The sequence below is a fragment of the Achroia grisella genome, unplaced genomic scaffold (genome assembly GCF_030625045.1).
Source record: "Achroia grisella isolate CSIRO2021 unplaced genomic scaffold, CSIRO_AGI_Agris_v1 utg856, whole genome shotgun sequence".
Classification (NCBI taxonomy): domain Eukaryota; kingdom Metazoa; phylum Arthropoda; class Insecta; order Lepidoptera; family Pyralidae; genus Achroia; species Achroia grisella.
Window position 1 is genome coordinate 2,856,562 of NW_026713045.1, and position 15,156 is coordinate 2,871,717.

The 15,156-nt window shown below is 29.5% G+C and overlaps 1 protein-coding gene across 2 annotated transcripts; it reads right to left on the bottom strand.

Moving 5' to 3' along the window:
• Positions 1-13: 13 nt before the first annotated feature.
• On the bottom strand, positions 14-14,679 carry LOC131852647 (repetitive organellar protein-like). 2 transcript variants are annotated; one of them, XM_059203346.1, is made up of 21 exons: positions 14,153-14,679; positions 13,794-13,835; positions 12,963-12,995; positions 12,599-12,622; positions 12,315-12,338; positions 12,108-12,131; positions 11,397-11,420; positions 10,947-11,034; positions 10,318-10,403; positions 9,814-9,933; positions 8,577-9,422; positions 8,322-8,511; positions 7,027-8,249; positions 6,833-6,961; positions 6,549-6,750; positions 3,508-6,203; positions 3,151-3,414; positions 2,613-2,760; positions 2,009-2,174; positions 809-971; positions 14-397 (listed from the first exon to the last, which is right to left on the bottom strand). In XM_059203346.1, the coding sequence occupies exons 1-21, from the start codon at positions 14,498-14,500 to the stop codon at positions 248-250; spliced, it is 6,990 nt and encodes a 2,329-aa protein (XP_059059329.1). In that variant the 5' UTR covers positions 14,501-14,679; the 3' UTR covers positions 14-247. The 2 variants fall into 2 exon arrangements, with proteins under 2 accessions (XP_059059329.1, XP_059059330.1); XM_059203347.1 differs by lacking the exon at positions 12,315-12,338.
• Positions 14,680-15,156: the final 477 nt, after the last annotated feature.

Here is a 15,156-nt window from a genome sequence, read left to right on the forward strand (position 1 = left end):
CAATTTACAACGTGTAATAAATAAAATACAAATATAAGTTAACAAAAATATATGTAAAATAAATAAAAAAATTGACAATTTAGTTTACAAACCGTTTACAGTACATTCACACCGTGTTAATTATTTTATAATTTTGTTTACCAAATTTTCTAGATTTTTCTAGATTTAGAGTTTATTCAGTTCTTCTCAGATTAGAATCAACGATTCCTTTCTGTGTTTATACATTGGAATATCTATTCTGGTAAGGTCATGTGCGGGTGTTAGGTTTAGACAATCGTTGGGTCGTTTTTCGTTCGGTGTCGTGGGATGCACGGGGCCGACGTAAGCGAGTTGGTGTTTCCTCACTGTAAATCCTTTTTTCGCGTCGTTCTTCAGCATCTAGTCTACCCAAGACCGCCTGGTGAAAATAAATAGCGAATGCTAGTACGTACTAATAATAATTAATTAATTACTAAATATTCACTTTTGTTGTAATTCGTGTTTGAAATAATGTCTACCGTGTTTAGTACACGAAAAACCTGACAAATTAAGGACAACTCAAAAACTACTTGTTAGATATTCTTAAAATTTATATGGCATCATATAAAATCATCAAAATCGGTTTACGGACTTGTGAGGAAACACACATTAAAAAAATACAGTTAAATTGAGAACCTTCTCTAATGAAGTCGATTGAAAAGAAAAATACTTGGGATTACATATTACAATCTATATCTCTACAAATACAAGGCAATATCCTCATTTTATTGGTGCCAGTATCAATCGATGATATGTTAATGAGTTATTCAAAAATATATGTATTACTTACTCTATTTGATTCAGTTCTAGTGCGTTTAGAGTAACAACTGTTCACGTGGCCTGTTTCAAGATCCCCAGCTGACTTTCTCTCTTTAATCTCAAAATTAGAGGCACCAGTTTTACTGCATTCATTTTTCTTTTCCACATTGCATGAGGTAGCATTGGAATTACACCTAACAGAAATAATGGTGGTATTTAAGTGTACTATAGTATTTTGTATATTCTTTATTGCATTTTGAAATACAGTAGTAAACTTACCTTAACATAGCGTGGCATAGCTAGTAGTGAGTTGGTAATATATAATTTAATAATCAACAAATTTAATAATGTTTTAATGATATCCTTAAAACATAATTGAATTTACATAACTATAAATAAAATAAATCAAGGACATACATAAATATGTTTTAAACACAAATACATTTATTATAAATATGTATTTATATATTACTCAAAATACAAATAATAAAATACATGATGTCACTAGTCATACTAAGGTCGTATAAGTATTGTAATTTATAACCTATCCTGAAAGCAACCAATTGATCGACTTTTTATATGTAGAGCTAGTTTGTTTCTCAACTGAACAACGCGAATTGAAAAAAATTGAGACTTACAGTCTGGAAGTTTTAACATTTTTAAGTGGTTTTGGTAAAGCCACCTGGATTTAGCAGGAGAAGGTAAGAATTTAAAGCGGATTTGAGGTAGGAGGAACATTGATATTATTAAGGCTGTTAAAGAGCATATTAATTATTGTATTATAAATCCTGTCAGTAAATTAAGTCATTTGCAGAACATTTCTGCAAATATGAAATTGTAGTGAGATAAATGTATGTACATAATGTAAAGAGACGCATCTCTAGAAATACAATATATGTATATTTTACAGATGTAGGTATAATTGTTGGCTTAACGATTACTTTTGTTATCGGAAATAAGAAAATTAATCGTTTATTAATTAGGTATCCGTATCAGTTTCTATATTTGAAATGGTGTTGCGAGAAATTCTTATGATTTTCCATTTCAACTAAAAATTGTCTTTTAATACTTTATGATATTATTGTTAAAATGCTTTCTAAAACGACAAAATTTACTACTTATGCACCATTAAATACGTAAGGCTCCACTGACAAGGTGTCTGACATCTGACTGACCAATATTTTAAGTACCCTCACTACTTATGCTTTGTTTTTTAATTAGTACAGCTTACATTAAGTCTTTCTCTGATGCAGTAGGTATCAGTGGAGGCGGCTCATCGTGTGCGTTGACATCTGGACTGACGTCGCGCGAGATTGTTGGTGGTGTTCGGAAAATCGCCTCGCGCACTTTTTGTAGTCGACGTCTCTCTTCTGCCACTTTGCGATCTAATTCTGCAACTTAATTTAGGTCGCATCGTTAATTGTACAACTCAATTCTACACAATCAAGAAATTTGCGGCTAATATAAAAACATATCGGGAAATCTTATGTAATTGAAATGGCGATCTACTTGACGGCCCACTAGATGGTAAGTAGTGACCGTTGTTTATATCAATATCAATGAATAGCATCACAGAACATCAAGTCATCATTCATTCATTGGCATTAAGAATTAATTCTTTTATATCCGGAATTCCACTGCTTTATATAATTCACACGTCCATCAAGACTTATCTTACAAAGGAAGTTACTTGGTGACTAAAACACATAATAGTTACGCTTCTGCATAGGTTACCCAGTCATTTCAAGACTACCTCGGTAAATACAGAATATATAACACCTATTTATACATATGTGTAATATATTTATATATATATGTAGAAATTAATGAGTTACTGTGTTGTTGAGTGGAGCATTGTTTGTTTATAAGCTCATTTTCTAGCGAGTTTATTTTCTTTTGTAGAGCTTCCTCTTTACTCATTTTTGTTTTCCAAGTACGACACACTTTTAAATGCAAAAACGATAACTCTTGAGAATCCAAAGCCTGTAGTGACAACAGATAAACATCGGTATTAATGTACACAACAGAAATAAAATAGAAAACTGCTTCTTAACCGTCTCTTTCACATTGAACGTTTATATTGTTTAAAAAAAGCAAAAAAAATATTAATAACACTTTTTTGTGTTTTCATTACCCTATATCTATAATGTGAACTATCTGAAACTTAAATTTATAACTCTAAATTTTGATTCGAGTGGATGTTATAATTGAAGTTATATTTAAATGTTTATGATATGATCGTATTCGTTAACTTTGTCCGAGTTGGCTTTCATTCGCTCCATAAGTCCTTCCGCGGGTTTTGAGTGTCATCTGCACTCGCCCCCTAGTCTTTTAGTAGTTCTTTATGTTATTTCAATTATACTATTGGTTTACCTCAACAGTGCTCTTTAACATTTTATTAGCAATATACTTCACATAGGCATTTTCAGCTATTCTCCTTTGTTCGACGTCAACTTGATCAAATATGCTCCTTATCGTATCTGATATGTTGATATCAAGCGAACAAGTGCAAGGTCCATGTCGTCGAGATTTCGGTTTAACATCAAAAGCCTCTATATTTGTTTTGGTAAGCATTTTAGTATCGAATCTAGATCTCCTGCGCTTCTTCGTATCAAGTCCGTTTATTTTTAATGAATCCTAATGAAAAAATTTTAATAATATAATCGCAGTTCACCACTGTTTTAAAAATATATAGGATGCTGTTTAATAAGAATATATTATGTAACTTACGATATCCCAGCATGAATTATGACCTTGAATTTTCATCTTTAACTTTCTTACTTCCTTCTCAAGCTTATCTGATCTTCTCATGGCTTCAATACTGAAAGTTCTCAAGTTTTCTACTTCACTCTCATGTCTTGTGATTATATCTTGAAGCGTTTCTTCATGTAAATTCTGTATGCTTTTGACACCTTCGTTATGTTTATTTATTATGCTTTTTATATTGCTATCATAATGTAATTTAATAACTTCAATTTTTTTCTTGTAGTCGTTTTCAATATTATCCAAAGTTTTTGTTAAATATTGTATTTTAATGTCGTAATTTTCAGTATCTTCTAGTTTAGCCATAACACTTTGTTCGACAAACGATTTTGTTCTGCTTTCATTACTGGATTTGCTTGCACTTGTATTTGATGTAGTTTTATATTCCATAGAAGACAATTTTAACTGACTTAGCTTTGATGGACTAGATTCACTTCCTTCAGGTGTTTTGTTTTTACTAAATCTTTCGTCACTTCTACTTTTTCTAAATACTTTAACAGAGGATTTTATCTCATTATTATCTGGATTTGTTTCTTGCTGAACACTATCCAAAATGTATTGAAGTCCAAAATTTTCTAGTGATCGTTTGTTTTTAATATCATAATTACTTTTGTCGGCTAAATTTTTAATATTAACTTTAGATTTGATTACAAATACATCAGCACTGACTCGAACAAGTTTATGACAAGATTCATTAGAAAAGTTATAGTTATTTTCATTAGCAATTTCAGTTGTTTCATTAGTAGATTGTAGAATATCCTGTAATGACATCTTTAATGATAGATTTGAATCTGTATTATAATTTTCATTATTAGAGTTAGTAGGTATAGATAATACATCTTGAATAGACTTTTTCATAATTCCGTTATTATTATTATTATTATATAAATTTGTTAACGGATTGGGACTTGAGTATATCGCTATTGTGTACGAATCTAACGATTTCTTATCATATTCCGACGTCGTCGGACTATGTGTTTCAATGCGTGGTAAATTTATATTAAGTTTAGGCTTCACACTATCATCATTATTTTCTTCTTCTTTTATACATATATTATATCCTTTTTTGTTCTGATTTTCTACGGGTATATCAGAATTAACATGGGTTTTAATTTTTTTTGAATGTACAGTTACAGATTCAACTAATATTTGAGATTGCCCATCCCATGTCTTCTTATCATCATGGAACAAATCTTCATAAGTACTACCACTATCCTTATAAATAATAAATAGATCTTTATCTGTAGATTTTCCTGACAAGGAATGTTTTTTACTATTATTATTGCTATCTGTTTCAAAACTATCTGCTGTAAAATCTAAATTAGTAAATGCACTTTTACTAACTTTTGACTTTTGATTGTTCTCATTGTCTTTTTGGTCATCCTTGATCTTAGAAGCATTTAAGTGTAAAGATCCTTTATTGTAAATATCTATAAAATTAGGAGAGGTATGAATTTTAGCGGCATTTTCATCAGTTGTTAACGTTCTATCGTATTCATTATTATATTGATTAGGCAGTTCTTCATTAGAAAATGAGTACAGTTCTAAGTTACCCATACTAAGCCGTTGCATTTTGTAATTCAAATAACTGATCCTAATGAAGTCAAATGAAGATTCAATATTGGCTCTCAATATTTGTACTTCATTAACAGAGTGTGGCTTTTGTTTAGATGCTATATTAGGTACATCATTATAGTTTAACAATATATCTGACTGATTTTGTAATTTATCATTTGTACTATTTGTGTAATTATCAGATTCCATAGATGATAGAATATTATTGTCACGGTTTTGGAAATATTTATCTGTTTCAGATGCGACGGTTTTTTGAATATTTGAATAGCTACTCTGAATCGCAATATTCATACCTTCTCTGGTTTTTATTTTTTCCAAAGCTCTCTGTAATTCCGATATATCTCCACATTTTTGTTCTAATTCCAATTTAATTTTGTCTAACATTTCTAAATGTTTAATCTTATCTTCAGTTAAATGTTCCACTTTTCCTTCTAATTCTTTTACTTTTGCAGATGAACTTTGATACAAATTTTGAAGAGATTGCATATCCTCTTCTAATTTGGATATATAGTCTTGAGTGGATTTGTTTATTCTATCGCTTATAAGTTTTTGATTAAGTAATTTAGCTTCCATATTTAATATAATATTTTTATCCTGAGATATTTGTTCTTCTAACTGATACTTCAATTCATTTAATTTTTTTTCCATATTTATTCTATCACGTATAGCCTCTTCTTTTTCATTAATAATTTTTTGTTTCTCTTTTTCTACAATTTCTTTAGCCTCACTTAAGAGTAATTGTGATGAAGTTTGAACTTTCAATAACGTTTGCTCTAAAGAACAACTTTTAGAATTTTTTTCATCCAAAATTTTACGTATCCGATCTAGTGATGCTAGAATATCTTCAATGTCACATTTATCCGGACATAAAAGACTATCACCTACGCTTTCAATTTCAAGTTGTTTAATATCGGTAACTATAATTTCTCTTTCATTTTGGAAACGTCTTATTTGGTACTCATATTTACTTTTGTCTCTAATTGAATTCTGTGATATAATTTCCGTTAGCGAAAGTTGTTCTTCTAGCTTATATTTTTCATTTTGTAATATAGTTAATTCCATTTTGATGTCATGAGTTGCTCTTGAATCTTTAAAATAAAAATAACATATTTTAAAATAATTTGCATATGGATTTGGTTTGGCATTACTAAGTTAAATTTTAATCAATGTAACATAAAAAATACACATAAAACATATCTTACGGACATATTTTAAACATATGAAAAAAGCTTGAAAAACACTTCGAAATATCAGCGGGCTAACTCATAGATTATAACACAAGAAAAAAATACTTTATATCAGTTTTCTAGTATCCATAACATAAGCTATGCTTAACTTGGGACTAGATGGCGCTGTGTGTATTAGCTGATTTTTTTTAGTTATAATAATTAGTAATCATTAAAACGTTTTATTATCGTAAAACAATCACTTACGATGGGCTTCTATTGTTTTAAGCGATTGGTCCATTTTCTCGTAATTTGCGATACTTATTTGTTCTCCTGTATCGACGGCTTTGGCTACATCTTTGTGTAATTGCTTAACCTCCTCTTCTAATTGATTAATATGATTTTCCAAAATTGAGATTCTGTCGTTGCGTGCTATAATATCTTCCTTAAGTGTAGATATGATATAGTCCTAAAATATGACGGTGATAATTTTAAAACAAGGGCCATGTTCTTTGTTAAATTAGTTTATATTATAATATTTTTGTACGTACCGCTTCGTCTAATTTATCTAATAGATCTCTGATCTTATTATGATTTACTAGTTTTTCCCTTTTCATTTGTTCGATTTCTTTGTAAATTGTATCATGGAAATCGTGAGAAGTCGTAGATTTATTGATGAGCTGAAATATAAATAAGTAAAAGACAAAAAAATTAAGAAACGCATTAACAAAATAATACAATATACCTGATCTCTTGCATGTAATAAAGCCTTTTCGAGGTCATCACTATGAGCTAATAAATTTTTACTTTCTTTATGTAAATCCTCGTTTTCTTGTTCAATTTCTTTTAAATTTGCTAACCATGTATCTTTTTCATTTAATTCTATATTTAATTTGTCTTTCTCTTCTCTCATATTATTAATACTGATATTTAGTTTCACTATTTCATTTTCTAAGTTTTCATTATCTTTAAGTTTGTCAATCAACAACGCTCTTTCTTTTTGAAGAGTTTTTATTGATATTGTAGCTTGTACGTTTTCACTTTGTAATACTGCTATGTTATTAGTAGCTGCTTTTTGATTATCTTCTAAAAAATCTATTCTACTTTTCAGATTATTATGTAAACAATTATGTTCTTGTATTTTGATATCTAATTCATTTTTGAGTGCAGATTTTTCAACTAAAAGATTATTATACGAACTTTGTATGTAAGCAAATTCTTGTTGTAGCTTTATTAACTCGTCTTTCAAGTTTTGATTTTCTGTATTTGATAATTGCATGGACTGCATTACTTTATCAAGTTCATTTGTCTTATCACGTAATTCTATTTTCAGAATTTCACTGTTTTTTTTGGTTAGCTCTAATGATGTTTTGTATTTGTTATTTTCATCGCTTAAATTGTAAATATTATTTACAGCATCATTTTTATCATATCTCAGTCTTTCAATTTCTTGAACTAATGCAGAATAATTACTTTTTTGACATCTCAAGTCATTTTGTAAATTATTATTTTGCTCCATTGTAGTTAGTAGTGTATCTTGTAATGCATTGTAATCTTTAGCTTGGACTTCAAGTGCCAATGTCATATTATGTTGTCTGTTTACAAGCTCATTGTAATCGTTTACTTTGTCTATTAATTCTTTACTCTCTTGTTTCGCTAACAGAAATGACTCAACAGCTTGTTTTTTTTCAGTCTCTATTAACTTTATGTGATTATCATAAATATCTTGAATTTCATTAATTTTATTAAATAGTTCTATATTTTCATCATTTTTCTGTTTATTTTCTTCCATGAGTTTTTCTATTTGTTGAGATTTTTTTTCTATTATATCCACAAAATTGTTAGTTTCTGCGTCTCTTAATTCAACATTTTTCATTAATTTTTGATTTTCCTCTTTTAATCTTAATATTTCATCTTCATAATTATTTTTCATATAATCATTATGTTGAATTGTTTTTTCGTACGTAGCTTAAATAAGCAAAGATTTTAATTAAAGTTTAATGTAAACATTAAAATCATATAAACTATTTCATTACTTACTTTTCCAGTCCTCTATGTCCATTCTTAATTCATTGATGATTTTCAATTTATCTTCAAATTCAAACTGCAAACTTTGTTTTTCTTCTTCATTACAGAATAATGCATCTTTAAGATTTTTGATATGTTCCTTTAATAATTCTATTTCATCCATCAATAATAAAGAATGTGATGTGACATCACGTTCGTTAGTCTAAAATGTAAAATAATAATAATAGAGTTATATCATTTATTGTGGTAATTATTGTTATTTTTTACCTTGTCGTTATCTTGTTCGAGAAGTTTATCCACTTGAACTTGCAAACTCTTGATTTGTTGTTCTTGACACATCACTTTACATTCAGTTTCTTTTAATTTGCATTGTAAACTGTTCTTCTCTTTTTCAAAATCAATTAAAGAATCATTCAGTTTTTTCTCAATAGCAATATTTTGAGCTCGTAGTCCTTCTATTGTATCAGTTTTCATGTGGTTAATTTCCCACTCAGCTCTAAGTCGTGTTTCTAAATTTGAAGTTTCATCAGTTAAAGTTAAATATTGTTCTTTTAAAGAGTCAAGATCCGCTGATCGTTTTCTATAATGTTCTTTTTCATTCCATAAATAACTATATTCTTTTAGTTGAATTTTCAAATTTTCATACTCTAATTCGAGATCCTCATATTTTTGGCAACGTAGTACTAAGAAATTCTTTTCATGTTTTAAATTCTCATAACAAGTCATCAAATCATCATAATTCTCTTGTAAAGTTTTCAATCTTTTCAAATTTTCGGAATTTATATTATACTCGCCTACAACAAGTTTGTCATCAGTTTGTTCGATGTTATTCTTCTCTGGAGTATTGTCTTTACTTAATATTTCCTTCATTTCTTGATTTTCCATAATGTCAGCTACGAGGTGAGCTCTTTTATTATCTAGACTTGGTTGTTGTGATTCAGCTGACGTTAATGCAAATGTAATTTCAGCACGAAAACAGGAACAATCTTGCGATTCAAAGTTCGTTTCTTGGGAACAGGGCGCTATTAAAGCTAGGCAAAATTTTTCAAGTACTTTCAATTTAAAAAGTATTTTCCCTTTTATGTCTATACAACAAGTATCTTTTCCGCCTATCTGTAATACATTTTATAATAAAGTATGAAATTTTAAATAAATATTGACAAATTGTTGTAAAAATAACTACGGAATTATTATGTTGGTATACAGTTAACAATATTTATGTCATTATTTCATCCCCAGAATATGGTAAGAGAGACTAAGCGGCCAAAACACATAATAATAGTAGTCTATTATTGTCCTTACGGCGAGGCTTCCGGTGTAGGAAAGGGCTCAACTGTTTGTGATATAAACGGACAGGTAACAATATGTATACGTATTCAGTTTAAACAAAATAGTGATAGATCTTTTAAGATATTAATTAAAAACTAAGATCACATACTCTAGATCCATAATTAATCATCTAATAATAATAATAATTTTCATTTAATTGTAAAGGGAGACAAACCATTAGATTTAGGTATAGTCTGTATTTGTCATTTTGACAAAGTATGGCAAATATTTTTTCTAAAGCTGTATAAATGTGGGCGTAGATGCAGTAAGGTTCACAAACGTCGTTCTCCATTACCTAAAATTTGAACAGAAAGCATAAAAAGAAAACAATATATATATTAATAACCAGATGTTAAGTAAATAATTATATATTATTCTTTGTATTAATGAACAAATTCGAAATACTATCACTTTCTTTTACCTCTAAAGTCACGGATTGTTAAGTAATGAATAGAAGAGATCATGAGAGAGACGCACATGGATGATATAAAAGATGCGTTTTATAGATTTTGTAAAATTGTTATAAAACTCCATTACTGTAAGCGAAATCTTCATCCCATTCCCAATACCTTTTTTTCCTTATTTACATGTATACTAACCATTTCAAAGTTAATAAAATATTATAGTATAGTATTTTACAAAATGTGCAGTTAGCTACATGTCAGACTGTTTTACTTACAGCAATAGTATTTTGCATAGCGTTCAATTTGGCATCCTTACTAATGATAGTATCCTGCATTTCTTGTATTCGTGGATCGGTGACGGCTAAAAATAATTATTTCTAATATAGTTTAATATATATGACGGGGAATAGTAGGGTGACGGATATGACATTATTTATTATAATAATTACATAAAAGATATACTTTATTCATGACCATGTTATTACGTTAAAATTGTAGTTATTGTAAAAGACAAAAAATCGGTTTAGTTTTATCTAAGACTAGTTATATAATGCAGACCTGCCCTTATAGAATACGGTCTATTGAATGGAATAACAATATATACAGTTAATGCTCCTCGTTATTACTGTCGCGTCAGGGTTACCCATTTTCGCAATATCATACTTTGTTTTTACAACTTGAATTCTTACAAATCACATTCTGCGAGCAATGTAAAAAATTGAGCAAAAAAACGAGCAAATTGCTATATGTAAACGCGTTATACAAATTTGTATGAATGCCTATGATAAAACGTACAGAAGATTATAAAATATTGTACCCATAGCATGAGACTCGAATTGGGTATCCCTACCATGCATAAACCTAAAAAGCTGAGTACTAGTATAGTGATGAAAGTTAAACTCACATGTGCTCACGTCGCATCTCATCTCATCTAGTTCCATTTGATTGCCTTTATTTTCCATTGTTGCAGTTGGTTCTTTCTCAAATGGCCACTTAAAATTATCTCAAATTATTAACATACTTAATATTCATATCGGCCTGTCAAAACCTCATGCACCAAAATATTAAAAAAAATTTTTTTTAAGATTCATATTTCTCATTTTGCAGTAATGATTAGAAACGAGCATAATTAATACTAAAAATAAACATAGCATTACCTCCTACCACATTGGATTCAAAGTAGACTTAGTGAAATAAGGAGTAACTATGCTAAATTTTACATTCACCACGGCGACGATAGTATCTACCAACTGTCGACTTCCCCTGACTATGCCGTTTGGGATTATTGTCTTGAAGGTATGTTATTTACGGATTCAGAGTGTATAGCTACTTTATAATAATGTGAAAGACTTACTTCATCACCACGAGATTTATCGCTCTGAAAAAAAATTGCACTATTATTCTTTTTGTCTGTATTCTAATAACGACATCATGTAGGTACATAAAGCGCATTGAAAACTAATGATAATGGTAATGGAGACTAATGATTATCGGTAGCAGGTATATGTAGTAACATACATATACCTGCTATTATTACATCTGCATATACATATACAGTATTATATGTATTAAGATGCAGATAGCAGATGTAATAAGATATACAAAAAGCGAAAGTATGATAACTAGAGTTATAATCAAATCAAATCGTATCAAAAATGATTTATTCATGGAGGACATTTTAGTCGCTTATGGACGTCAATTTTTTTGTATTAATACGAGTATTTATAAATTTCCCTACCGTCGTTCGTTCAGCATACAGACTCAATTGAGAAGAACTAGCAAATAACTAAACTGTATATTCATTTTTTTAAAAGCCAGTTAGTTTACATTGTGGACTTATGTAGATGTCTATATCTAACATTAATTGAAAATCTCGTGCATGAACTCTTTTAAGTAATCATTTATATTTTAATATTCTTTGCTCAATAAATATGATTAAACACATGTTTTGAATTTATATAATGGTAATTCCAGTATATTCTTTGGTATCTTATTATAAATTTTGAATAATTATTTATTAATTTAATTATTCAATAATAATATCAACAAATATATAATTCATTACCTCATCTCCCCTAAACCTCGATAACTGAAACAAACAAATTGAGTCATCAATTATAATTTGCGATTAGAACAGTTAAATCAGCTCGTTTCCTATTTATGTATTAAACGTATAATAAATTAACTATTAGAGAACATATTTATTTGTACAGATATATTAATTCAGATATATTAATATACTACAATAAAAAATAAATATATTTGTTATTACCTCATCACCTCTTGATTTGCCAGTCTGAAAAGAAAGATAATGAAGTTAGATAGATGTTGGAATGGTGCTCTCACCTCCGGTAATGGTAGAAGCTGGCTGGTACAAGAGGAGGTAGATAGGATGTATACATGTACTGACTAAAGATGATTAGTAGAGTAGTATAAAATATCTAAGCGAAGAGACAGCGAAAGCGATTTCATTTTATATTAGGTAAAGATATACACTACGTATATGTAAATAATACGAATAAAGATAGAATTAAACATTAAAGAAGACAAACATACCTCAAAAGCATCCGAGTCTACGCCCTGGAATGCAAAGCAAATGTTTAATGGATATCGTATCGTATCTAATATTATAAACGCGAAAGTTTGTGAATATGGATGTTTATAATTTGTTACTCTTTCACGGAAAAACTACTGGACAGACTTTGATGAAACATAGCAACATACAGTAATATAGCTTATACATCATGATAATAGCAAATATTTAAAAAGTTGTGTAAATTGGATGAAATGAAATGATAAATGTCAAGTAATGCAGTGTGTGTGATGCAGACGAAGTTGCACGAGTCAGCTAGTTTAAAACTTTAATAATACGGTTAGCTTTAATAATAACGTGTAATCATACGAATTAATAGTAACTAACCTCGGTGAACCCGGATAAATCCAAATCCAAGCACTGTAAATAATGACAATATGAATTAATTTCCAATGACATTACATCGTACAGTGTGTATTTTTTTATTTATTTAAAAATTTAGAGACTTTTGTACACTCTAAAAGTACATGCCAGTGCCATTGTACCCTAACTAATTATTCCAGTACCTCACCAGTGAGCTAATTGTCTTAGCAGCACTATCTGAATAGTGTCAGCGATGAAAAAGAGGCGAGTGTACCAAAATCAAAGAGCTAGAGGTACATACATAGTACGCAGTTCTTAGTAGATTTACATAATAATAAAATAGTGCCCTGTTCACGTGATCTAGACATACATGGAATACAATAACAACGATATATTCTAATACAATCGTTCTTAAAATATTAGAATACATAAATACTTTCTGCCTATATATGTTCTATTTTTTACTGTACTGTACTATTACGAGACATTCTTATGTTGAGCGCAGGGCTTTACATTTTCACCGAACGATGATGAACGGGAGGCCAAAGTTAATTTAAATACTCTGGACTTGTGAAACTGATATACTTTAGTCTGAGAGCACTCATTGATGTTTAAATTTTGGATTTGGCAGTAGTTCCAGTAATTCAATCGCCGTAGGAATAGGACGGGGAATTGACCAGAGCTATATGAACTAATAAATATATAATATAATAGAATATTAATTGATCAAGTTCTGATATTTTGAAGAAGCGTAGAAGAAAGGTGATCTGAATAAACTTCATCGTCTGATTTTATTAATAATATATAATAATTAAAGATACCATAAAATTAAAGATGCCTGTTTTTAATATTTACCAACTCATCAAGTTCTTTGTTAGCTGCTTTTATCGCTGCATGCTGAAAATAGAATACTTAGATTAAGACATTCTATCCTACAATTAAAGAAAGGAATACTATGTATTTCATATAATTTAAATATCTATTACAAGCCCTGGCTGTGATTCCCCTCTGGCCAATATTGATGAATAAGCAATTGTACATACATACCTAATTTTCTTACTAACATGTATTTAAATTGATCAGAAAAATTCAGTAACCTCACTTACTAATTACGACAAGAAAGTAAAGCAGAATTTTTCAGTAACCAGAAATATGACGGGACTGGAAATTATTTATTTGAAATTAATATTATTTAAGGTTAAAAATGAACGTACCGCACCAGCTATTTCGCATTTCTGCTCACATGTAAGGTCGAGCTGATCGTATGCTGCTAACATTTGTCCAAATTCTTCTATCCTACGTTTGAGCCGACCAATTTCAGCATTTTTAGCGACCATTAATGTGTCCACAATGACATTCGTTGGCACATACTTAGTTCTGCACGTGTCATTATTCCTTTTTATAATCTCTATCAAGTGTTCGCTCTTATCAGAACAGAAGTGTGACCATGCCCTCGCATCCGTACATGATGCATAGGCTTTCAACTTCCCTTCGTTACGAGCTGGTAAGTCGAAAAGGTCATATTCGTTGAAAACTCGCTCCCTCTTCGTTATAAAAGACATATTTACGAGAACTATCTTGTCCACTTATATAATGTAATTTTTTTCTAAATGTATACATGTATTTACTTTTCGTCGCCATCCATTTTACGCATAACGTTAAGATTTGAAATATTTGATTGCTTTTAAATTACTACGAAATATAAACAATGAAAATATCAAATATATTGTAATGTCAACAGAAATCGAGACGGAATGGCGGTTTGTTGTCGAATGTCATGTTTTAAATTTAGTTTTTTCTACGTTTGTTTCAAAATCTGACCATCAAGTATTTTTGTTAAGCAATAAATCGCACTATAAATGTATTTAGAAATCTTTATTATTTGTTGATGAAACTGGGCAACTTTTTTTTATTTTTCGAATACACTTGTATCCAAACTATCCAAATATCCATGACAAATTATGTATCTACCAGAATATGGATGTACATAAATGTCGTTTAGAGGATATTTACAATACCTACCAGTTAATAGGTATTGTAAATATTCGTTGTTAGGTCAGTCTACTTTAGGTACCAGGCATTACTATAAATATAAAGACTTAATTATTTAAATCCAGGATTATCTATAATTAGTTAGTTCAGTATTAGGGTCGTGGCTCTCCCCAATACCTTTCCTTACCAGTGTATGTAACACTTTTAAAAAATATATTTTAAATAT